Source organism: Tachypleus tridentatus, chromosome 12 (assembly GCF_004210375.1).
Source record: "Tachypleus tridentatus isolate NWPU-2018 chromosome 12, ASM421037v1, whole genome shotgun sequence".
In the NCBI taxonomy this organism is placed as follows: Eukaryota; Metazoa; Arthropoda; class Merostomata; order Xiphosura; family Limulidae; genus Tachypleus; species Tachypleus tridentatus.
In genome coordinates, this window is record NC_134836.1 from 119,101,356 (window position 1) to 119,127,542 (window position 26,187).

Consider the following 26,187-nt stretch of genomic DNA (forward strand, 5'->3'; position numbering starts at 1 on the left):
TTAAGTTGAATTTTATTATGTTCTTACCTAGACAAATAAACTAAAATGCGTTATTTCAACAGTTGGATATGCTTGCTAATAACAATATATTTGACCATAATTCCAATAATACCTGATGAAATTTGGCCAGAGTAGGAAATTTAGGTTTATCCTAAAGACAGCAATGCAAAACAAGTTCAATAACAAAAGCAGAAAATATATTAAACTATTATTTTATAATATACAAGACAGTCAGTTTCTGTGCAAATAATTTTATTTGCAGTAACAAGATCCCTTTAGGTAATGTTTATGAAAAAAATATCTACTTTTTTGACACAGTATATGCATCGTGTGAGTAAAAAAAACCACTAAGTTCAGAGGTCAACATCAGATACAATGTGACTTTTTATCTTTGCCCTCAATAAAATCAAAAGTAAGTAACAAATCTTAAACGTAGTTGCTTTAAGCTGCTAAGTGGAAGATGTTGCACGGTATCTCTGTGCAAGTTTCATTTAAAAACAAAACTGATTGTCAAACTCTTTTTATTATTATGATACGTTCACACTCTAAGAATTACTGTTGTATCAAATGGTTATATAAATAATGTTTTGACCACTTCTGTGTGGGTTGTATCCCTGTTAGCCTGTGGAGCTCTGGATTGAGCAAGATATACCATTGGGAATGAATATGAAAACATATGGTGTGGTTGGAAAACTATTGTTATAAATTCTTTAAAATTCCTAATAGACTAAATTAAGAACAAAGAGTGTAATAAATGAAATAGGCTTAATATTACAATTTCTTACAATACATAGATTTTTTTTTTTAAAAGTTTGGCATTTCATTTGATAAAATTGGATTATAAGTGTAATTAAAAAATATAGTTCCAGATGTACTTTCCCAAATTGCAAGACAAATCAACTCACAAGTGAAGAATTAATGCATAATTGTAATTACAAGAGTTACCAGAACTACAGTTTTGTCCTCATTTTTCAGAGAAAACAATCATGCAGCCAGCTTAAAATATCTTATTGTGAATATAAATAGGTCTTTTTAATTCTGAGATAATTTATAAACACTGGTTATACCTTCGTAAAATACCTTATCCTAAATAAATGTCTTTTTAATTCTAAGATAATTTATAAACATTGATTATATCTTACTGCAGGCACTACTTATGAACATCAGAATCTTTCAGATGTTAATCTCCTATTTACAGTACCAGAACATGACAATCCACGAGGCTATACTGACACCACTTACAACAGCAGTACTCAACACCATACTGACATTATTTATAACATCAGAACACTCCATTCTAAGTGATACTGCACTCACACAACTTATGTCTTTGGGTCTATACATTCTATGTGATACTATACTGACACCACTTACAACATCAGGACTGTATATTCTAAGTGAAACTATGCTGACACTAGGACTCTATTCTAAGTGATACTATACTGACACCACTTACAACATCAGGACTATATGTTCTAAATGATACTATACTAACATTACTTATAACATTAGAACTCTGTTCTAACTGATACTATACTAACATTACTTACAACATTAGAACTCTATTCTAAGTTATACTATACTGACATTACTTACAACATCAGGACTATATTCGAACTGATACTACACTGACACTACTGACAACATCAGGACAATATTCTAACTGATACTACACTGACATTACTTACAACATCAGGACTATATTCTAAGTGATACTATACTGACACTGCTTACAACATCAGGACTCTATATTCTAAGTGACACTACACTGACACTACTTACATCAGGACTATATTCTAATTGATACTGTACTGACATTACTTACAACATCAGGACTATATTCTAACTGATACTGTACTGACATTACTTACAACATCAGGACTATATTCTTACTGATACTATACTAACATTACTTACAACAATCAGGACAATATTCTAACTGATACTATACTGACATTACTTACAACATCAGGACAATATTCTAACTGATACTATACTGACATTACTTACAACATCAGGACTCTATATTCTAACTGACACTACTTACATCAGGACTATATGTTCTAACTGATACTATACTAACATTACATTCAACATTAGAAATCTATTCTAAGTGATACTATACTGACACTGCTTACAACATCAGGACTCTATATTTTAAGTGACACTACTTACAACACCAGGACAATATTCTAACTGATACTACACTGACACTACTTAAAACATCAAGACTCTATATTCTGATACTATACTGATATTACTTACAACATCAGAACAATATTCTAACTAATACTACACTAACATTACTTACAACATCAGGACTATATGTTCTTACTGATACTACACTGACACTACTTACAACATCAGGACTATATTCTAACTGATACTACACTGACATTACTTACAACATCAGGACTGTATTCTAACTGATACTACACTGACACTACTTACAACATCAGGACAATATTCTAACTGATACTACACTGACATTACTTACTACATCAGGACTATATTCTAAGTGATACTATACTGACAACATCAGGACTCTATATTATAATTGATACTACACTGACATTACTTACAACATCAGGACTGTATTCTAACTGATACTACACTGACACTACTTACAACATCAGGACAATATTCTAACTGATACTACACTGACATTACTTACTACATCAGGACTATATTCTAAGTGATACTATACTGACAACATCAGGACTCTATATTATAATTGATACTACACTGACATTACTTACAACATCAGGACTGTATTCTAACTGATACTACACTGACACTACTTACAACATCAGGACAATATTCTAACTGATACTACACTGACATTACTTACTACATCAGGACTATATTCTAAGTGATACTACACTGACACTACTTACAACATCAGGACAATATTCTAACTGATACTACACTGACATTACTTACAACATCAGGACTCTATATTATAATTGATACTACACTGACATTACTTACAACATCAGGACTCTATATTATAATTGATACTACACTGACATTACTTACAACATCAGGACTATATCCTAATTGATACTATACTGACACTACTTATACCTTCAGATATCTACAACTCATTTTCCTGTTCCAAAACCAGTGTAACATACACACTGATTAAAATCATCAAAGAAACAGCAGTGAACTTTAACCAAATGATGGGTTTTGTACTGTCTTTATTTTTGTTAAATGTTGCCCTGTTTCATGACTTACAGCAGTGGACCAAATGATGTGTGAAGTTATGTAACTTACAACACTAGCAGAATGTTGTGCTAGTTTATTGATAAATGTTAGCAAATATACAAAAATATCTATGATTAAAACCCAAACCACAGCTGTAAAACTTTAGAAGAATCAAGGAATATTATAACAACTTTTGATACACTACTCCAATTCTTTTGCAATGGGATTATTCGAGCCAGCCAACAGTGACTGAAAAGCAACCAAAACGAGTTTAATTTTTCCATTTTATTACCGGATGTTGGTGGTAGCTTCTTGCTCTTTTCCACAAGCTTGTGTTGAATTCTTTAGGAAAAAAAATTATGTTTTTATTATTCGTCAAACACAAAAAAACAATGGGAAGTTGTACATTGAATGTTGTATACACTCATGAATTTACTAGTCACAAAGAACAAATTACATTGCATGAAAAACCTTTACTGACACATAAATAATGGTAAATAACTTCTATATATTAATTATGAAACATATAATTAAAAATTGGTATACAAATCAAAGTTATATGTACTTACCTTAATCCCTTGTCTGTTATAATGGCTAATTGGTTACTTTTAATTGTCAGTTTCTTTTCCACCTAAAGCAATCAAATTAAAGTTATACTTATTTGAATACACAAACAAAATTGTATTAAAACAAGGAAATATTAGTAAATATTATTTTTACATATTTATCTATTTCAGTAAACCACAACCTAGATAACATTCCGACAATGTAAAACGATGCTTTTTCTCTGGTTCTAGAACAGTAAGGTCAGAGAGAACACATCCATTTTCTGTGCAGGCACTTTAATAAATTTGAAAGTTTATCGCTACACAAATTTCTCAAGTGTAATTACCTTACCCACTGTCCACAAAATATTATTATTAGATGTAAAAATGTAAAAGGTTTATATATACTGAGCAGCATTAAAAACACAACAAGTAATAAATCGAGTTGATTCATACAGGTTGACCAATAACGGTGCAAACACTCCTGGGTTTTAATCATGAGTATTCTCTGAAAACAGTTCAGTAGTTCAGATCATTTTAATCAGTGTGATCACGTGTCAGTATTTAAACCGGTCAAAACTTATCCATCCCTTGCTGTTGTACATAATGTGAGAGTATAGAAAAAATTTTGTATGCACTACATACTGTTCTTTCAGCCTATAAAATACTGGGTTTAGAAGTTTAACTTCACCACAAAGAAAGATGCCACAGCTGATGCAAGAAAGCAGAGATCAGGGGGGTTGGGATGCTGATACCGGCCAGGGTCGGGGTGGACCTTCATGCATGTCCACACACGACAAGAGTGTGTACAGATTGTTTAAATAAGAACAATTTTAATGTTCTGGACTGGCTTCAATATTCACCCGATATGAATCCCATTGAGCATCTTGGGATATTCTAGATCAGCGCATCCGTCATCAGGATCCTGACCCCAGTTCTCTCGCTGAACTATGTACAGCACTTTTAAATGAGTGGGACATCATCCGCCAGAGACAGATTGACAATCTGGTAACATCCATGTCACCAGGATCCAGGCTCTTCTGGAGGCAAATGGAGGACATACCTGTTATTAGTGTTCCTGACATTGAAATCCTGATTAAACTGTTTGTGTGCAGTTTCTAATCAAAGTTGAACACTGTGTAGAGCAAAGACATGATGATTTCATGATATGTACATTCAAAACTTATGTTGAGTGTATTAAAATTGTTTAACTGTAGGTACGTTGTTGCATTTCTAATGCCTCTCAGTATCAATATTGCTTAGCTACAGATCATATCTGAAGAAAACAGACACAGGTTCTGTAAAAACACGTAATATGTGGTTCTGTAAAAACACGTAATATGTACTCTGAAAACAAGTCACTTCATTATTTTTTTAAATCATTGCTTGCCAACTTGTGAGATACATTTGAGAATGTTACATGAGATAAAATATGCTTGGAACTAGAAAGAGTACAAAATATTAAAAAGTTGGGAATACTAAGATAAAATGAAAAAATTAAATAGTAATAGGTTGGGGAAAAAAAACTAAATACAGATTAGCTAAATATGTTGAAAATGATTCAACATAACTTAAGATGGGACTGGAGATAATTAGCAAAACATTCAGAGATTACCTTAAGGATTTTCTTTTTCATAAGTCCATGCTGATGTAATTTTACAATCTGTAATAAAAATAGAATCTTTACTAAATAAATTATTACAACACTAAGTTTTAATTTCATACATTTAACATTCACTGCTGTCAACTTCTACTTAGGTTACACTTCCAATATTTGTGTAAAATTACTATTAAAACATTCAGTTTTTATTGACTGTTTACATAGAAACTGGTTTTAAATAAATAACATTTTTATTAGCACTACAGTCATTCTTACTATTTATTCATTCAGTATAAATTATTGTAACCTCTAATCTAAATAGACTTTAACTCTTTCACAAACTGAACATTTTGTCCTTGTTATAGTTTTCATACAATAACTTTTAAATTAACAAGCATATGTTTATGAAATTTTCCAGATTATTAGCAAAGATTACAAGACTTTCATATGCAAAATATTAGTTGTTTTTTTTAGTCTTAAATTTTTTGTTAAGAAATGTTTTTCTCAAGCCTTTTTGCATGTTGCCGATCCAAAATACAATATTCATTTTAAGATTAAATACACTTTTATGTATCAAACAAATTTCAAATTTCACAGACAAAATGTCCAGAAAGTTATCAAATGTTTCTTAAGAAAAACTCTTCATATTTTATCTGTTAATTTAAAAAATGAGTCTTGTCACTACCATAACAAATAAATAAATATAAATTATGCTTTGTAGAATGACTACAAATCATAACAGAAAAAATTTATTTGTTTGAACTACTTATATCTCATAGCATTAACCATTTATAATTTTATTATATTGACCTTACGGCTGTGACTGGTTGACAATACAGGAGTTACAATGATGAAGTGCACAGGCACTCATGTTACCATAACCAGTAATATACGACTGACCTTTAGTCTTTGCAAAGTGACAAGTCTTGACTGTTTTGTTTCAGTGGACTAGTATTTTATGATAGACAGTTACATTTCAATTATAATTATTATACATGTACATACATTATTACTATTTACAAATAAGTTAGGAAACTTATTTTTCTTAAATTATAGAACAGTAAATAAACAAGTAAAGCAAATAATTATCTTGTAATTATGACCTTTGTAATCAGTTGCTGCTAAGCCTTTTTAAATTTTCATGTGGAGGATATGGAACAAAATATTTTTTTAGGTTTTATATATACAGTTGAATAAGCAAAAACTTACAAAAGGTGCTATATCAATACCCTAGAATTACACTAATTTATCAAGCTCAGTAACTAAGATGTTTTTTGTTTTAAAACTGAACTTTCAAGCAGACACAACCTGCCCACTTGAAGATTTGTATTAAAAAAACAAGGTGTCATAACACTTGAAAATAGCTGACAAAGCCACTAGGGGGACATTGAGTTTTTGATAAGTTACATTATATACAGAAGAAAGATAATGAAGTGTTTCCAAATATGGAAAGAGGCGAGCGAGGCCGCCTTGTTTGATTCAGTGTTTTTCCAGCCAATGGAAAAAATATGATGTTTTTATTTTATATTCTAATTTATAAATATTGGTAATTTCAGTTCCTAATTCATACAAAATTACAGACTTGATATTTTGAGATCATAAACATCTAACCTGAACCAGTGCTGCATTGAACGTGCCATGCAACACACAAAAATCAATGATCAGATTTTTTTAATCTTTCTGTTTGAGTAACAAAATTAAATAATGTATATACTAAAATCTAAATTGTAACCAAAAGTTTGATACCAAATGTATTGACATAAATTCATAAAATAGTTGTCCCATAAAAAGTTTGAATGTGAGTCACCAAGTGCCATGACACGACTTTTGACCTGTGCAAAAAGGGTTAAAAATTTTATGACTAGTGTACATTATGCTGCATTACAATAACATATCAAATAATGATTTTCAAAGAATTTTACCATCTCTTTAAACTGGGTTTCCACAGAATCCTCCAACTTGCATAAATCTCCTAAGGTCCTCTCATTTCTTGTACTGTTTCTAAACAACAGAAAAACAAAGAATTACACACACAACCTTCTTGTGTTATTACTCCAACTACAAATGGCAACATACAAAGAATATATTTTAGAATGTCATACTGCTGTAACCTAAAAGTTCTTCACTGTATTTACAATGTCTTACTTTATTTAGTTTACAAAGTCAAATAATATAAACATCTAGAAATATTTCATATGAAAATTATGAACACTTGGGGCATTGGCCTCCAAATACGAGTAAAAGTCAGGAAGAGAGATAAAAACATGAACAATTTATTTGAAACATAAATATCTTGTGAGAAAGTCAGAGAGTTCTTGTATAAATGGTTTATTTCTTATATATTGTCGCACTTAGGTTATTTTTTCCTTAAATAAGTACAATATCATTTTGATCTCTGTCAGGCTAAGTTACAAAGAGAAACCGATTGAAAATTTGTTTTGAAAGAAAAGGTTTTTAAACTAATATCCTGAAATTTAAGGACATTTTCCTTTTGGCTTTTGAAACTTCTGCTCAACTGAGTTTCTATAGTTCTGTTATTCATGTAACTTTGACAACTTATGAAGTTTTATTCCATAATCCATTTTATCAGTGGAATTTTACCAGTTTAAGTGAAATAATGAGAAACTCCTCATGGCATTTTACCAGTTCAAGTAAAATAATGAGAAACTCCTCTTGGAATTTTACCAGTTCAAGTGAAATAATGAGAAAATTCTCATGGAATTTTACCAGTTCAAGTAAAATAATGAGAAACTCCTCATGGAATTTTACCAGTTCAAGTAAAGTAATGAGAAACTCCTCTTGGCATTTTACCAGTTCAAGTAAAATAATGAGAAACTCCTCATGGAATTTTACCAGTTCAAGTAAAGTAATGAGAAACTCCTCATGGAATTTTACCAGTTCAAGTAAAATAATGAGAAACTCCTCATGGAATTTTACCAGTTCAAGTAAAGTAATGAGAAACTCCTCATGGAATTTTACCAGTTCAAGTAAAGTAATGAGAAACTCCTCATGGAATTTTACCAGTTCAACTAAAATAATGAGAAACTCCTCATGGAATTTTACCAGTTCAAGTAAAGTAATGAGAAACTCCTCATGGAATTTTACCAGTTCAAGTAAAGTAATGAGAAACTCCTCATGGAATTTTACCAGTTCAAGTAAAGTAATGAGAAACTCCTCATGGAATTTTACCAGTTCAAGTAAAGTAATGAGAAACTCCTCATGGAATTTTACCAGTTCAAGTAAAATAATGAGAAACTCCTCATGGAATTTTACCAGTTCAAGTAAAATAATGAGAAACTCCTCATGGAATTTTACCAGTTCAAGTGAAATAATGAGAAACTCCTCATGGAATTTTACCAGTTCAAGTAAAATAATGAGAAACTCCTCATGGAATTTTACCAGTTCAAGTAAAATAATGAGAAACTCCTCATGGAATTTTACCAGTTCAAGTGAAATAATGAGAAACTCCTCTTGGAATTTTACCAGTTCAAGTAAAGTAATGAGAAACTCCTCATGGAATTTTACCAGTTCAAGTAAAATAATGAGAAACTCCTCTTGGAATTTTACCAGTTCAAGTAAAATAATGAGAAACTCCTCATGGCATTTTACCAGTTCAAATGAAATAATGAGAAACTCCTCATGGAATTTTACCAGTTCAAGTAAAATAATGAGAAACTCCTCATGGCATTTTACCAGTTCAAGTGAAATAATGAGAAACTCCTCATGGAATTTTACCAGTTCAAGTAAAATAATGAGAAACTCCTCATGGAATTTTACCAGTTCAAGTGAAATAATGAGAAACTCCTCATGGAATTTTACCAGTTCAAGTAAAATAATGAGAAACTCCTCATGGAATTTTACCAGTTCAAGTAAAATAATGAGAAACTCCTCTTGGAATTTTACCAGTTCAAGTGAAATAATGAGAAACTCCTCATGGAATTTTACCAGTTCAAGTAAAGTAATGAGAAACTCCTCATGGAATTTTACCAGTTCAAGTAAAATAATGAGAAACTCCTCATGGCATTTTACCAGTTCAAGTAAAGTAATGAAAAACTCCTCTTGGAATTTTACCAGTTCAAGTGAAATAATGAGAAACTCCTCTTGGAATTTTACCAGTTCAAGTGAAATAATAAGAAACTCCTCTTGGAATTTTACCAGTTCAAGTGAAATAATGAGAAACTCCTCATGGCATTTTACCAGTTCAAGTAAAGTAATGAGAAACTCCTCTTGGCATTTTACCAGTTCAAGTAAAGTAATGAGAAACTCCTCTTGGCATTTTACCAGTTCACAGTTCAAGTGAAATAATGAGAAACTCCTCATGGAATTTTACCAGTTCAAGTAAAATAATGAGAAACTCCTCATGGAATTTTACCAGTTCAAGTAAAGTAATGAGAAACTCCTCATGGAATTTTACCAGTTCCCAGTTCAAGTGAAATAATGAGAAACTCCTCATGGAATTTTACCAGTTCAAGTAAAATAATGAGAAACTCCTCATGGAATTTTACCAGTTCAAGTAAAATAATGAGAAACTCCTCATGGAATTTTACCAGTTCAAGTAAAGTAATGAGAAACTCCTCATGGCATTTTACCAGTTCAAGTAAAATAATGAGAAACTCCTCATGGAATTTTACCAGTTCAAGTAAAATAATGAGAAACTCCTCATGGAATTTTACCAGTTCAAGTAAAATAATGAGAAACTCCTCATGGCATTTTACCAGTTCAAGTAAAATAATGAGAAACTCCTCATGGAATTTTACCAGTTCAAGTAAAATAATGAGAAACTCCTCATGGAATTTTACCAGTTCAAGTAAAATAATGAGAAACTCCTCTTGGAATTTTACCAGTTCAAGTGAAATAATGAGAAACTCCTCATGGAATTTTACCAGTTCAAGTAAAATAATGAGAAACTCCTCATGGAATTTTACCAGTTCAAGTAAAGTAATGAGAAACTCCTCTTGGCATTTTACCAGTTCAAGTAAAATAATGAGAAACTCCTCATGGAATTTTACCAGTTCAAGTAAAATAATGAGAAACTCCTCATGGAATTTTACCAGTTCAAGTAAAGTAATGAGAAACTCCTCATGGAATTTTACCAGTTCAAGTAAAATAATGAGAAACTCCTCATGGAATTTTACCAGTTCAAGTAAAATAATGAGAAACTCCTCATGGAATTTTACCAGTTCAAGTAAAGTAATGAGAAACTCCTCATGGAATTTTACCAGTTCAAGTAAAGTAATGAGAAACTCCTCATGGAATTTTACCAGTTCAAGTAAAATAATGAGAAACTCCTCATGGAATTTTACCAGTTCAAGTAAAATAATGAGAAACTCCTCATGGAATTTTACCAGTTCAAGTGAAATAATGAGAAACTCCTCATGGAATTTTACCAGTTCAAGTAAAGTAATGAGAAACTCCTCATGGAATTTTACCAGTTCAAGTAAAATAATGAGAAACTCCTCATGGAATTTTACCAGTTCAAGTAAAATAATGAGAAACTCCTCATGGAATTTTACCAGTTCAAGTGAAATAATGAGAAACTCCTCTTGGAATTTTACCAGTTCAAGTAAAGTAATGAGAAACTCCTCATGGAATTTTACCAGTTCAAGTAAAATAATGAGAAACTCCTCTTGGAATTTTACCAGTTCAAGTAAAATAATGAGAAACTCCTCATGGAATTTTACCAGTTCAAGTAAAATAATGAGAAACTCCTCATGGCATTTTACCAGTTCAAGTAAAATAATGAGAAACTCCTCATGGATTTTACCAGTTCAACTAAAATAATGAGAAACTCCTAATGGCATTTTACCAGTTCAAGTGAAATAATGAGAAACTCCTCTTGGAATTTTACCAGTTCAACTAAAATAATGAGAAACTCCTCATGGAATTTTACCAGTTCAAGTAAAATAATGAGAAACTCCTCATGGCATTTTACCAGTTCAAGTGAAATAATGAGAAACTCCTCATGGAATTTTACCAGTTCAAGTAAAATAATGAGAAACTCCTCATGGCATTTTACCAGTTCAAGTGAAATAATGAGAAACTCCTCTTGGAATTTTACCAGTTCAACTAAAATAATGAGAAACTCCTCATGGAATTTTACCAGTTCAAGTAAAATAATGAGAAACTCCTCTTGGAATTTTACCAGTTCAAGTGAAATAATGAGAAACTCCTCATGGAATTTTACCAGTTCAAGTAAAGTAATGAGAAACTCCTCATGGAATTTTACCAGTTCAAGTAAAGTAATGAGAAACTCCTCATGGCATTTTACCAGTTCAAGTAAAGTAATGAAAAACTCCTCTTGGAATTTTACCAGTTCAAGTGAAATAATGAGAAACTCCTCTTGGAATTTTACCAGTTCAAGTAAAGTAATGAGAAACTCCTCATGGAATTTTACCAGTTCAAGTAAAATAATGAGAAACTCCTCATGGAATTTTACCAGTTCAAGTAAAGTAATGAGAAACTCCTCATGGAATTTTACCAGTTCAAGTAAAGTAATGAGAAACTCCTCATGGAATTTTACCAGTTCAAGTAAAGTAATGAGAAACTCCTCATGGAATTTTACCAGTTCAAGTAAAGTAATGAGAAACTCCTCATGGAATTTTACCAGTTCAACAAAAATAATGAGAAACTCCTCATGGAATTTTACCAGTTCAAGTAAAATAATGAGAAACTCCTCATGGAATTTTACCAGTTCAAGTGAAATAATGAGAAACTCCTCATGGAATTTTACCAGTTCAAGTAAAGTAATGAGAAACTCCTCATGGAATTTTACCAGTTCAAGTAAAATAATGAGAAACTCCTCATGGAATTTTACCAGTTCAAGTGAAATAATGAGAAACTCCTCTTGGAATTTTACCAGTTCAAGTAAAGTAATGAGAAACTCCTCATGGAATTTTACCAGTTCAAGTAAAATAATGAGAAACTCCTCTTGGAATTTTACCAGTTCAAGTAAAATAATGAGAAACTCCTCATGGAATTTTACCAGTTCAAGTGAAATAATGAGAAACTCCTCATGGAATTTTACCAGTTCAAGTAAAATAATGAGAAACTCCTCATGGCATTTTACCAGTTCAAGTGAAATAATGAGAAACTCCTCATGGAATTTTACCAGTTCAAGTAAAATAATGAGAAACTCCTCATGGAATTTTACCAGTTCAAGTGAAATAATGAGAAACTCCTCTTGGAATTTTACCAGTTCAAGTAAAATAATGAGAAACTCCTCATGGAATTTTACCAGTTCAAGTAAAATAATGAGAAACTCCTCTTGGAATTTTACCAGTTCAAGTGAAATAATGAGAAACTCCTCATGGAATTTTACCAGTTCAAGTAAAATAATGAGAAACTCCTCATGGAATTTTACCAGTTCAAGTAAAGTAATGAGAAACTCCTCATGGAATTTTACCAGTTCAAGTAAAGTAATGAGAAACTCCTCTTGGAATTTTACCAGTTCAAGTGAAATAATGAGAAACTCCTCTTGGAATTTTACCAGTTCAAGTGAAATAATGAGAAACTCCTCTTGGAATTTTACCAGTTCAAGTGAAATAATGAGAAACTCCTCATGGCATTTTACCAGTTCAAGTAAAGTAATGAGAAACTCCTCTTGGCATTTTACCAGTTCAAGTAAAATAATGAGAAACTCCTCATGGAATTTTACCAGTTCAAGTAAAATAATGAGAAACTCCTCATGGAATTTTACCAGTTCAAGTAAAGTAATGAGAAACTCCTCTTGGCATTTTACCAGTTCAAGTGAAATAATGAGAAACTCCTCATGGAATTTTACCAGTTCAAGTAAAATAATGAGAAACTCCTCATGGAATTTTACCAGTTCAAGTAAAGTAATGAGAAACTCCTCATGGAATTTTACCAGTTCCCAGTTCAAGTGAAATAATGAGAAACTCCTCATGGAATTTTACCAGTTCAAGTAAAATAATGAGAAACTCCTCATGGAATTTTACCAGTTCAAGTAAAGTAATGAGAAACTCCTCATGGAATTTTACCAGTTCAAGTAAAATAATGAGAAACTCCTCATGGAATTTTACCAGTTCAAGTAAAATAATGAGAAACTCCTCATGGCATTTTACCAGTTCAAGTAAAATAATGAGAAACTCCTCATGGAATTTTACCAGTTCAAGTAAAATAATGAGAAACTCCTCATGGAATTTTACCAGTTCAAGTAAAGTAATGAGAAACTCCTCATGGAATTTTACCAGTTCAAGTAAAATAATGAGAAACTCCTCATGGAATTTTACCAGTTCAAGTAAAATAATGAGAAACTCCTCATGGAATTTTACCAGTTCAAGTAAAATAATGAGAAACTCCTCTTGGAATTTTACCAGTTCAAGTGAAATAATGAGAAACTCCTCATGGAATTTTACCAGTTCAAGTAAAATAATGAGAAACTCCTCATGGAATTTTACCAGTTCAAGTAAAGTAATGAGAAACTCCTCTTGGAATTTTACCAGTTCAAGTAAAATAATGAGAAACTCCTCATGGAATTTTACCAGTTCAAGTAAAATAATGAGAAACTCCTCATGGAATTTTACCAGTTCAAGTAAAGTAATGAGAAACTCCTCATGGAATTTTACCAGTTCAAGTAAAATAATGAGAAACTCCTCATGGAATTTTACCAGTTCAAGTAAATAATGAGAAACTCCTCATGGAATTTTACCAGTTCAAGTAAAGTAATGAGAAACTCCTCATGGAATTTTACCAGTTCAAGTAAAGTAATGAGAAACTCCTCATGGAATTTTACCAGTTCAAGTAAAATAATGAGAAACTCCTCATGGAATTTTACCAGTTCAAGTAAAATAATGAGAAACTCCTCATGGAATTTTACCAGTTCAAGTGAAATAATGAGAAACTCCTCATGGAATTTTACCAGTTCAAGTGAAATAATGAGAAACTCCTCATGGAATTTTACCAGTTCAAGTGAAATAATGAGAAACTCCTCATGGAATTTTACCAGTTCAAGTAAAATAATGAGAAACTCCTCATGGAATTTTACCAGTTCAAGTAAAATAATGAGAAACTCCTCTTGGAATTTTACCAGTTCAAGTAAAATAATGAGAAACTCCTCATGGAATTTTACCAGTTCAAGTAAAATAATGAGAAACTCCTCATGGAATTTTACCAGTTCAAGTAAAATAATGAGAAACTCCTCATGGCATTTTACCAGTTCAAGTGAAATAATGAGAAACTCCTCATGGAATTTTACCAGTTCAAGTAAAATAATGAGAAACTCCTCATGGAATTTTACCAGTTCAAGTGAAATAATGAGAAACTCCTCTTGGAATTTTACCAGTTCAAGTAAAATAATGAGAAACTCCTCATGGAATTTTACCAGTTCAAGTAAAATAATGAGAAACTCCTCATGGAATTTTACCAGTTCAAGTGAAATAATGAGAAACTCCTCATGGAATTTTACCAGTTCAAGTAAAGTAATGAGAAACTCCTCATGGAATTTTACCAGTTCAAGTGAAATAATGAGAAACTCCTCATGGAATTTTACCAGTTCAAGTAAAATAATGAGAAACTCCTCATGGAATTTTACCAGTTCAAGTGAAATAATGAGAAACTCCTCTTGGAATTTTACCAGTTCAAGTAAAATAATGAGAAACTCCTCATGGAATTTTACCAGTTCAAGTAAAATAATGAGAAACTCCTCTTGGAATTTTACCAGTTCAAGTGAAATAATGAGAAACTCCTCATGGAATTTTACCAGTTCAAGTAAAATAATGAGAAACTCCTCATGGAATTTTACCAGTTCAAGTAAAATAATGAGAAACTCCTCATGGCATTTTACCAGTTCAAGTAAAATAATGAGAAACTCCTCTTGGAATTTTACCAGTTCAAGTGAAATAATGAGAAACTCCTCTTGGAATTTTACCAGTTCAAGTGAAATAATGAGAAACTCCTCTTGGAATTTTACCAGTTCAAGTGAAATAATGAGAAACTCCTCATGGAATTTTACCAGTTCAAGTAAAGTAATGAGAAACTCCTCTTGGAATTTTACCAGTTCAAGTAAAATAATGAGAAACTCCTCATGGAATTTTACCAGTTCAAGTAAAATAATGAGAAACTCCTCATGGAATTTTACCAGTTCAAGTAAAGTAATGAGAAACTCCTCATGGCATTTTACCAGTTCAGTTCAGTGAAATAATGAGAAACTCCTCATGGAATTTTACCAGTTCAAGTAAAATAATGAGAAACTCCTCATGGAATTTTACCAGTTCAAGTAAAATAATGAGAAACTCCTCATGGAATTTTACCAGTTCAAGTAAAATAATGAGAAACTCCTCATGGAATTTTACCAGTTCAAGTAAAGTAATGAGAAACTCCTCATGGAATTTTACCAGTTCAAGTAAAATAATGAGAAACTCCTCATGGAATTTTACCAGTTCAAGTAAAGTAATGAAAACTCCTCATGGCATTTTACCAGTTCAAGTAAAATAATGAGAAACTCCTCATGGAATTTTACCAGTTCAAGTAAAATAATGAGAAACTCCTCATGGAATTTTACCAGTTCAAGTAAAGTAATGAGAAACTCCTCATGGAATTTTACCAGTTCAAGTAAAGTAATGAGAAACCCCTCATGGAATTTTACCAGTTCAACTAAAATAATGAGAAACTCCTCATGGAATTTTACCAGTTCAAGTAAAGTAATGAGAAACTCCTCATGGAATTTTACCAGTTCAAGTAAAGTAATGAGAAACTCCTCATGGAATTTTACCAGTTCAAGTAAAGTAATGAGAAACTCCTCATGGAATTTTACCAGTTCAAGTAAAATAATGAGAAACTCCTCATGGAATTTTACCAGTTCAAGTAAAATAATGAGAAACTCCTCATGGAATTTTACCAGTTCAAGTGAAATAATGAGAAACTCCTCATGGAATTTTACCAGTTCAAGTGAAATAATGAGAAACTCCTCATGGAATTTTACCAGTTCAAGTGAAATAATGAGAAACTCCTCTTGGAATTTTACCAGTTCAAGTAAAATAATGAGAAACTCCTCATGGAATTTTACCAGTTCAAGTAAAATAATGAGAAACTCCTCTTGGAATTTTACCAGTTCAAGTAAAATAATGAGAAACTCCTCATGGAATTTTACCAGTTCAAGTAAAATAATGAGAAACTCCTCATGGAATTTTACCAGTTCAAGTAAAATAATGAGAAACTCCTCATGGAATTTTACCAGTTCAAGTGAAATAATGAGAAACTCCTCATGGAATTTTACCAGTTCAAGTAAAATAATGAGAAACTCTTCATGGAATTTTACCAGTTCAAGTGAAATAATGAGAAACTCCTCTTGGAATTTTACCAGTTCAAGTAAAATAATGAGAAACTCCTCATGGAATTTTACCAGTTCAAGTAAAATAATGAGAAACTCCTCATGGAATTTTACCAGTTCAAGTGAAATAATGAGAAACTCCTCATGGAATTTTACCAGTTCAAGTAAAATAATGAGAAACTCCTCATGGAATTTTACCAGTTCAAGTAAAATAATGAGAAACTCCTCATGGAATTTTACCAGTTCAAGTAAAATAATGAGAAACTCCTCATGGAATTTTACCAGTTCAAGTAAAATAATGAGAAACTCCTCTTGGAATTTTACCAGTTCAAGTAAAATAATGAGAAACTCCTCATGGAATTTTACCAGTTCAAGTGAAATAATGAGAAACTCCTCATGGAATTTTACCAGTTCAAGTAAAATAATGAGAAACTCCTCTTGGAATTTTACCAGTTCAAGTGAAATAATGAGAAACTCCTCATGGAATTTTACCAGTTCAAGTGAAATAATGAGAAACTCCTCATGGAATTTTACCAGTTCAAGTGAAATAATGAGAAACTCCTCATGGAATTTTACCAGTTCAAGTAAAATAATGAGAAACTCCTCTTGGAATTTTACCAGTTCAAGTAAAATAATGAGAAACTCCTCATGGAATTTTACCAGTTCAAGTAAAATAATGAGAAACTCCTCATGGAATTTTACCAGTTCAAGTAAAGTAATGAGAAACTCCTCATGGAATTTTACCAGTTCAAGTGAAATAATGAGAAACTCCTCATGGAATTTTACCAGTTCAAGTAAAATAATGAGAAACTCCTCATGGAATTTTACCAGTTCAAGTAAAATAATGAGAAACTCCTCATGGAATTTTACCAGTTCAAGTAAAATAATGAGAAACTCCTCATGGAATTTTACCAGTTCAAGTAAAATAATGAGAAACTCCTCATGGAATTTTACCAGTTCAAGTAAAATAATGAGAAACTCCTCATGGAATTTTACCAGTTCAAGTAAAATAATGAGAAACTCCTCATGGAATTTTACCAGTTCAAGTAAAATAATGAGAAACTCCTCATGGAATTTTACCAGTTCAAGTAAAATAATGAGAAACTCCTCATGGAATTTTACCAGTTCAAGTAAAATAATGAGAAACTCCTCATGGCATTTTACCAGTTCAAGTAAAATAATGAGAAACTCCTCATGGAATTTTACCAGTTCAAGTAAAATAATGAGAAACTCCTCATGGAATTTTACCAGTTCAAGTAAAGTAATGAGAAACTCCTCATGGAATTTTACCAGTTCAAGTAAAATAATGAGAAACTCCTCATGGAATTTTACCAGTTCAAGTAAAATAATGAGAAACTCCTCATGGCATTTTACCAGTTCAAGTAAAATAATGAGAAACTCCTCTTGGAATTTTACCAGTTCAAGTAAAATAATGAGAAACTCCTCATGGAATTTTACCAGTTCAAGTAAAATAATGAGAAACTCCTCATGGAATTTTACCAGTTCAAGTAAAATAATGAGAAACTCCTCTTGGAATTTTACCAGTTCAAGTAAAGTAATGAGAAACTCCTCATGGCATTTTACCAGTTCAAGTAAAATAATGAGAAACTCCTCTTGGAATTTTACCAGTTCAAGTAAAGTAATGAGAAACTCCTCATGGCATTTTACCAGTTCAAGTAAAATAATGAGAAACTCCTCTTGGAATTTAACCAGTTCCCAGTTCAAGTGAAATAATGAGAAACTCCTCATGGCATTTTACCAGTTCAAGTAAAATAATGAGAAACTCCTCTTGGAATTTTACCAGTTCAAGTAAAATAATGAGAAACTCCTCATGGAATTTTACCAGTTCAACTAAAATAATGAGAAACTCCTCATGGAATTTTACCAGTTCAAGTAAAATAATGAGAAACTCCTCATGGAATTTTACCAGTTCAAGTAAAATAATGAGAAACTCCTCATGGAATTTTACCAGTTCAAGTAAAGTAATGAGAAACTCCTCATGGAATTTTACCAGTTCAAGTAAAATAATGAGAAACTCCTCATGGAATTTTACCAGTTCAAGTAAAATAATGAGAAACTCCTCATGGAATTTTACCAGTTCAAGTAAAATAATGAGAAACTCCTCATGGAATTTTACCAGTTCAAGTAAAATAATGAGAAACTCCTCATGGAATTTTACCAGTTCAAGTAAAGTAATGAGAAACTCCTCATGGAATTTTACCAGTTCAAGTAAAATAATGAGAAACTCCTCATGGAATTTTACCAGTTCAAGTAAAATAATGAGAAACTCCTCATGGAATTTTACCAGTTCAAGTAAAATAATGAGAAACTCCTCATGGAATTTTACCAGTTCAAGTAAAATAATGAGAAACTCCTCATGGAATTTTACCAGTTCAAGTAAAATAATGAGAAACTCCTCATGGAATTTTACCAGTTCAAGTAAAATAATGAGAAACTCCTCATGGAATTTTACCAGTTCAAGTAAAATAATGAGAAACTCCTCTTGGAATTTTACCAGTTCAAGTAAAATAATGAGAAACTCCTCATGGAATTTTACCAGTTCAAGTAAAGTAATGAGAAACTCCTCATGGAATTTTACCAGTTCAAGTAAAATAATGAGAAACTCCTCATGGAATTTTACCAGTTCAAGTAAAATAATGAGAAACTCCTCATGGAATTTTACCAGTTCAAGTAAAATAATGAGAAACTCCTCATGGAATTTTACCAGTTCAAGTAAAATAATGAGAAACTCCTCATGGAATTTTACCAGTTCCCAGTTCAAGTGAAATAATGAGAAACTCCTCATGGCATTTTACCAGTTCAAGTAAAGTAATGAGAAACTCCTCTTGGCATTTTACCAGTTCACAGTTCAAGTGAAATAATGAGAAACTCCTCATGGAATTTTACCAGTTCAAGTAAAGTAATGAGAAACTCCTCTTGGAATTTTACCAGTTCAAGTTCAAGTGAAATAATGAGAAACTCCTCATGGAATTTTACCAGTTCAAGTAAAATAATGAGAAACTCCTCTTGGAATTTTACCAGTTCAGTTCAAGTGAAATAATGAGAAACTCCTCATGGAATTTTACCAGTTCAAGTAAATAATGAGAAACTCCTCATGGAATTTTACCAGTTCAAGTAAAATAATGAGAAACTCCTCATGGAATTTTACCAGTTCAAGTGAAATAATGAGAAACTCCTCATGGAATTTTACCAGTTCAAGTGAAATAATGAGAAACTCCTCATGGAATTTTACCAGTTCAAGTGAAATAATGAGAAACTCCTCATGGAATTTTACCAGTTCAAGTAAAATAATGAGAAACTCCTCATGGAATTTTACCAGTTCAAGTGAAATAATGAGAAACTCCTCATGGAATTTTACCAGTTCAAGTGAAATAATGAGAAACTCCTCATGGAATTTTACCAGTTCAAGTAAAATAATGAGAAACTCCTCATGGAATTTTACCAGTTCAAGTGAAATAATGAGAAACTCCTCATGGAATTTTACCAGTTCAAGTGAAATAATGAGAAACTCCTCATGGAATTTTACCAGTTCAAGTAAAATAATGAGAAACTCCTCATGGAATTTTACCAGTTCAAGTAAAATAATGAGAAACTCCTCATGGAATTTTACCAGTTCAAGTGAAATAATGAGAAACTCCTCTTGGAATTTTACCAGTTCAAGTGAAATAATGAGAAACTCCTCATGGAATTTTACCAGTTCAAGTGAAATAATGAGAAACTCCTCATGGAATTTTACCAGTTCAAGTAAAATAATGAGAAACTCCTCATGGAATTTTACCAGTTCAAGTGAAATAATGAGAAACTCCTCATGGAATTTTACCAGTTCAAGTAAAATAATGAGAAACTCCTCATGGAATTTTACCAGTTCAAGTAAAATAATGAGAAACTCCTCATGGAATTTTACCAGTTCAAGTAAAATAATGAGAAACTCCTCATGGAATTTTACCAGTTCAAGTGAAATAATGAGAAACTCCTCATGGAATTTTACCAGTTCAAGTGAAATAATGAGAAACTCCTCATGGAATTTTACCAGTTCAAGTAAAATAATGAGAAACTCCTCATGGAATTTTACCAGTTCAAGTGAAATAATGAGAAACTCCTCATGGAATTTTACCAGTTCAAGTAAAATAATGAGAAACTCCTCATGGAATTTTACCAGTTCAAGTAAAATAATGAGAAACTCCTCATGGAATTTTACCAGTTCAAGTAAAATAATGAGAAACTCCTCTTGGAATTTTACCAGTTCAAGTGAAATAATGAGAAACTCCTCATGGAATTTTACCAGTTCAAGTGAAATAATGAGAAACTCCTCTTGGAATTTTACCAGTTCAAGTAAAATAATGAGAAACTCCTCATGGAATTTTACCAGTTCAAGTGAAATAATGAGAAACTCCTCATGGAATTTTACCAGTTCAAGTAAAATAATGAGAAACTCCTCATGGAATTTTACCAGTTCAAGTGAAAATAATGAGAAACTCCTCATGGAATTTTACCAGTTCAAGTAAAATAATGAGAAACTCCTCATGGAATTTTACCAGTTCAAGTAAAATAATGAGAAACTCCTCTTGGAATTTTACCAGTTCAAGTAAAATAATGAGAAACTCCTCATGGAATTTTACCAGTTCAAGTAAAGTAATGAGAAACTCCTCATGGAATTTTACCAGTTCAAGTGAAATAATGAGAAACTCCTCATGGAATTTTACCAGTTCAAGTGAAATAATGAGAAACTCCTCATGGAATTTTACCAGTTCAAGTAAAGTAATGAGAAACTCCTCATGGAATTTTACCAGTTCAAGTAAAATAATGAGAAACTCCTCATGGCATTTTACCAGTTCAAGTAAAATAATGAGAAACTCCTCATGGAATTTTACCAGTTCAAGTAAAATAATGAGAAACTCCTCATGGAATTTTACCAGTTCAAGTAAAATAATGAGAAACTCCTCATGGAATTTTACCAGTTCAAGTAAAGTAATGAGAAACTCCTCATGGAATTTTACCAGTTCAAGTAAAGTAATGAGAAACTCCTCATGGAATTTTACCAGTTCAAGTAAAATAATGAGAAACTCCTCATGGAATTTTACCAGTTCAAGTAAAATAATGAGAAACTCCTCTTGGAATTTTACCAGTTCAAGTAAAATAATGAGAAACTCCTCATGGAATTTTACCAGTTCAAGTGAAATAATGAGAAACTCCTCATGGAATTTTACCAGTTCAAGTGAAATAATGAGAAACTCCTCATGGAATTTTACCAGTTCAAGTAAATAATGAGAAACTCCTCATGGAATTTTACCAGTTCAAGTAAAATAATGAGAAACTCCTCATGGAATTTTACCAGTTCAAGTAAAATAATGAGAAACTCCTCTTGGAATTTTACCAGTTCAAGTAAAATAATGAGAAACTCCTCATGGAATTTTACCAGTTCAAGTGAAATAATGAGAAACTCCTCTTGGAATTTTACCAGTTCAAGTGAAATAATGAGAAACTCCTCTTGGAATTTTACCAGTTCAAGTAAAATAATGAGAAACTCCTCATGGAATTTTACCAGTTCAAGTGAAATAATGAGAAACTCCTCATGGCATTTTACCAGTTCAAGTAAAATAATGAGAAACTCCTCATGGAATTTTACCAGTTCAAGTGAAAATAATGAGAAACTCCTCATGGAATTTTACCAGTTCAAGTAAAGTAATGAGAAACTCCTCATGGAATTTTACCAGTTCAAGTAAAATAATGAGAAACTCCTCATGGAATTTTACCAGTTCAAGTAAAATAATGAGAAACTCCTCATGGAATTTTACCAGTTCAAGTAAAGTAATGAGAAACTCCTCATGGAATTTTACCAGTTCAAGTGAAATAATGAGAAACTCCTCATGGAATTTTACCAGTTCAAGTGAAATAATGAGAAACGCCTCATGGAATTTTACCAGTTCAAGTAAAGTAATGAGAAACTCCTCATGGAATTTTACCAGTTCAAGTAAAATAATGAGAAACTCCTCTTGGAATTTTACCAGTTCAAGTAAAATAATGAGAAACTCCTCTTGGAATTTTACCAGTTCAAGTAAAATAATAAGAAACTCTTCATGGAATTTTACCAGTTCAAGTAAAATAATGAGAAACTCCTCATGGAATTTTACCAGTTCAAGTAAAGTAATGAGAAACTCCTCATGGAATTTTACCAGTTCAAGTAAAGTAATGAGAAACTCCTCATGGAATTTTACCAGTTCAAGTAAAATAATGAGAAACTCCTCATGGAATTTTACCAGTTCAAGTAAAATAATGAGAAACTCCTCTTGGAATTTTACCAGTTCAAGTAAAATAATGAGAAACTCCTCATGGAATTTTACCAGTTCAAGTGAAATAATGAGAAACTCCTCATGGAATTTTACCAGTTCAAGTGAAATAATGAGAAACTCCTCATGGAATTTTACCAGTTCAAGTGAAATAATGAGAAACTCCTCATGGAATTTTACCAGTTCAAGTAAAGTAATGAGAAACTCCTCATGGAATTTTACCAGTTCAAGTAAAATAATGAGAAACTCCTCATGGAATTTTACCAGTTCAAGTAAAATAATGAGAAACTCCTCATGGAATTTTACCAGTTCAAGTAAAATAATGAGAAACTCCTCATGGAATTTTACCAGTTCAAGTGAAGTAATGAGAAACTCCTCATGGAATTTTACCAGTTCAAGTAAAATAATAAGAAACTCCTCATGGAATTTTACCAGTTCAAGTAAAATAATGAGAAACTCCTCTTGGAATTTTACCAGTTCAAGTAAAGTAATGAGAAACTCCTCATGGAATTTTACCAGTTCAAGTAAAATAATGAGAAACTCCTCATGGAATTTTACCAGTTCAAGTAAATAATGAGAAACTCCTCATGGAATTTTACCAGTTCAAGTAAAATAATGAGAAACTCCTCATGGAATTTTACCAGTTCAAGTAAAATAATGAGAAACTCCTCATGGAATTTTACCAGTTCAAGTAAAATAATGAGAAACTCCTCTTGGAATTTTACCAGTTCAAGTAAAATAATGAGAAACTCCTCATGGAATTTTACCAGTTCAAGTAAAATAATGAGAAACTCCTCATGGAATTTTACCAGTTCAAGTGAAATAATGAGAAACTCCTCATGGAATTTTACCAGTTCAAGTGAAATAATGAGAAACTCCTCATGGAATTTTACCAGTTCAAGTAAAATAATGAGAAACTCCTCATGGAATTTTACCAGTTCAAGTAAAGAATGAGAAACTCCTCATGGAATTTTACCAGTTCAAGTGAAATAATGAGAAACTCCTCATGGAATTTTACCAGTTCAAGTAAAATAATGAGAAACTCCTCATGGAATTTTACCAGTTCAAGTAAAATAATGAGAAACTCCTCATGGAATTTTACCAGTTCAAGTAAAATAATGAGAAACTCCTCTTGGAATTTTACCAGTTCAAGTAAAATAATGAGAAACTCCTCATGGAATTTTACCAGTTCAAGTAAAATAATGAGAAACTCCTCATGGAATTTTACCAGTTCAAGTAAAATAATGAGAAACTCCTCATGGAATTTTACCAGTTCAAGTAAAGTAATGAGAAACTCCTCATGGAATTTTACCAGTTCAAGTAAAGTAATGAGAAACTCCTCATGGAATTTTACCAGTTCAAGTAAAATAATGAGAAACTCCTCTTGGAATTTTACCAGTTCAAGTAAAATAATGAGAAACTCCTCATGGAATTTTACCAGTTCAAGTGAAATAATGAGAAACTCCTCATGGAATTTTACCAGTTCAAGTGAAATAATGAGAAACTCCTCATGGAATTTTACCAGTTCAAGTAAAATAATGAGAAACTCCTCATGGAATTTTACCAGTTCAAGTAAATAATGAGAAACTCCTCTTGGAATTTTACCAGTTCAAGTGAAATAATGAGAAACTCCTCATGGAATTTTACCAGTTCAAGTAAAATAATGAGAAACTCCTCATGGAATTTTACCAGTTCAAGTAAAATAATGAGAAACTCCTCATGGAATTTTACCAGTTCAAGTAAAATAATGAGAAACTCCTCATGGAATTTTACCAGTTCAAGTAAAATAATGAGAAACTCCTCATGGAATTTTACCAGTTCAAGTAAAATAATGAGAAACTCCTCATGGAATTTTACCAGTTCAAGTAAAATAATGAGAAACTCCTCTTGGAATTTTACCAGTTCAAGTAAAGTAATGAGAAACTCCTCATGGAATTTTACCAGTTCAAGTAATGTAATGAGAAACTCCTCATGGAATTTTACCAGTTCAAGTAAAATAATGAGAAACTCCTCATGGAATTTTACCAGTTCAAGTAAAATAATGAGAAACTCCTCATGGAATTTTACCAGTTCAAGTAAAATAATGAGAAACTCCTCATGGAATTTTACCAGTTCAAGTGAAATAATGAGAAACTCCTCATGGAATTTTACCAGTTCAAGTGAAATAATGAGAAACTCCTCATGGAATTTTACCAGTTCAAGTGAAATAATGAGAAACTCCTCATGGAATTTTACCAGTTCAAGTAAAATAATGAGAAACTCCTCATGGAATTTTACCAGTTCAAGTAAAATAATGAGAAACTCCTCATGGAATTTTACCAGTTCAAGTAAAATAATGAGAAACTCCTCATGGAATTTTACCAGTTCAAGTAAAATAATGAGAAACTCCTCATGGAATTTTACCAGTTCAAGTGAAATAATGAGAAACTCCTCTTGGAATTTTACCAGTTCAAGTGAAATAATGAGAAACTCCTCATGGAATTTTACCAGTTCAAGTGAAATAATGAGAAACTCCTCATGGAATTTTACCAGTTCAAGTAAAATAATGAGAAACTCCTCATGGAATTTTACCAGTTCAAGTAAAATAATGAGAAACTCCTCTTGGAATTTTACCAGTTCAAGTGAAATAATGAGAAACTCCTCATGGAATTTTACCAGTTCAAGTAAAATAATGAGAAACTCCTCTTGGAATTTTACCAGTTCAAGTGAAATAATGAGAAACTCCTCTTGGAATTTTACCAGTTCAAGTGAAATAATGAGAAACTCCTCATGGAATTTTACCAGTTCAAGTGAAATAATGAGAAACTCCTCTTGGAATTTTACCAGTTCAAGTGAAATAATGAGAAACTCCTCATGGAATTTTACCAGTTCAAGTAAAATAATGAGAAACTCCTCTTGGAATTTTACCAGTTCAAGTGAAATAATGAGAAACTCCTCATGGAATTTTACCAGTTCAAGTGAAATAATGAGAAACTCCTCATGGAATTTTACCAGTTCAAGTAAAGTAATGAGAAACTCCTCATGGAATTTTACCAGTTCAAGTAAAATAATGAGAAACTCCTCATGGAATTTTACCAGTTCAAGTAAAATAATGAGAAACTCCTCATGGCATTTTACCAGTTCAAGTAAAATAATGAGAAACTCCTCATGGAATTTTACCAGTTCAAGTAAAATAATGAGAAACTCCTCATGGAATTTTACCAGTTCAAGTGAAATAATGAGAAACTCCTCATGGAA

General features: G+C 31.7%; 1 protein-coding gene across 1 annotated transcript in view; it reads right to left on the bottom strand.

Annotated features, from left to right (window-relative positions):
- Positions 1–3,287: 3,287 nt before the first annotated feature.
- LOC143235746 (uncharacterized) overlaps positions 3,288–26,187 on the bottom strand; it is a 111,940-nt gene continuing 89,040 nt past the window's right edge. Inside the window, exons 9-12 of the mRNA XM_076473950.1 lie at positions 7,278–7,356; positions 5,371–5,418; positions 3,780–3,841; positions 3,288–3,552 (exon numbers count right to left, since the gene is read on the bottom strand). Of these exons, the coding sequence (XP_076330065.1) occupies positions 3,345–3,552; positions 3,780–3,841; positions 5,371–5,418; positions 7,278–7,356 (397 nt within the window). The 3' untranslated portion in view covers positions 3,288–3,344. The remainder of the gene's footprint in view (positions 3,553–3,779; positions 3,842–5,370; positions 5,419–7,277; positions 7,357–26,187) is intronic.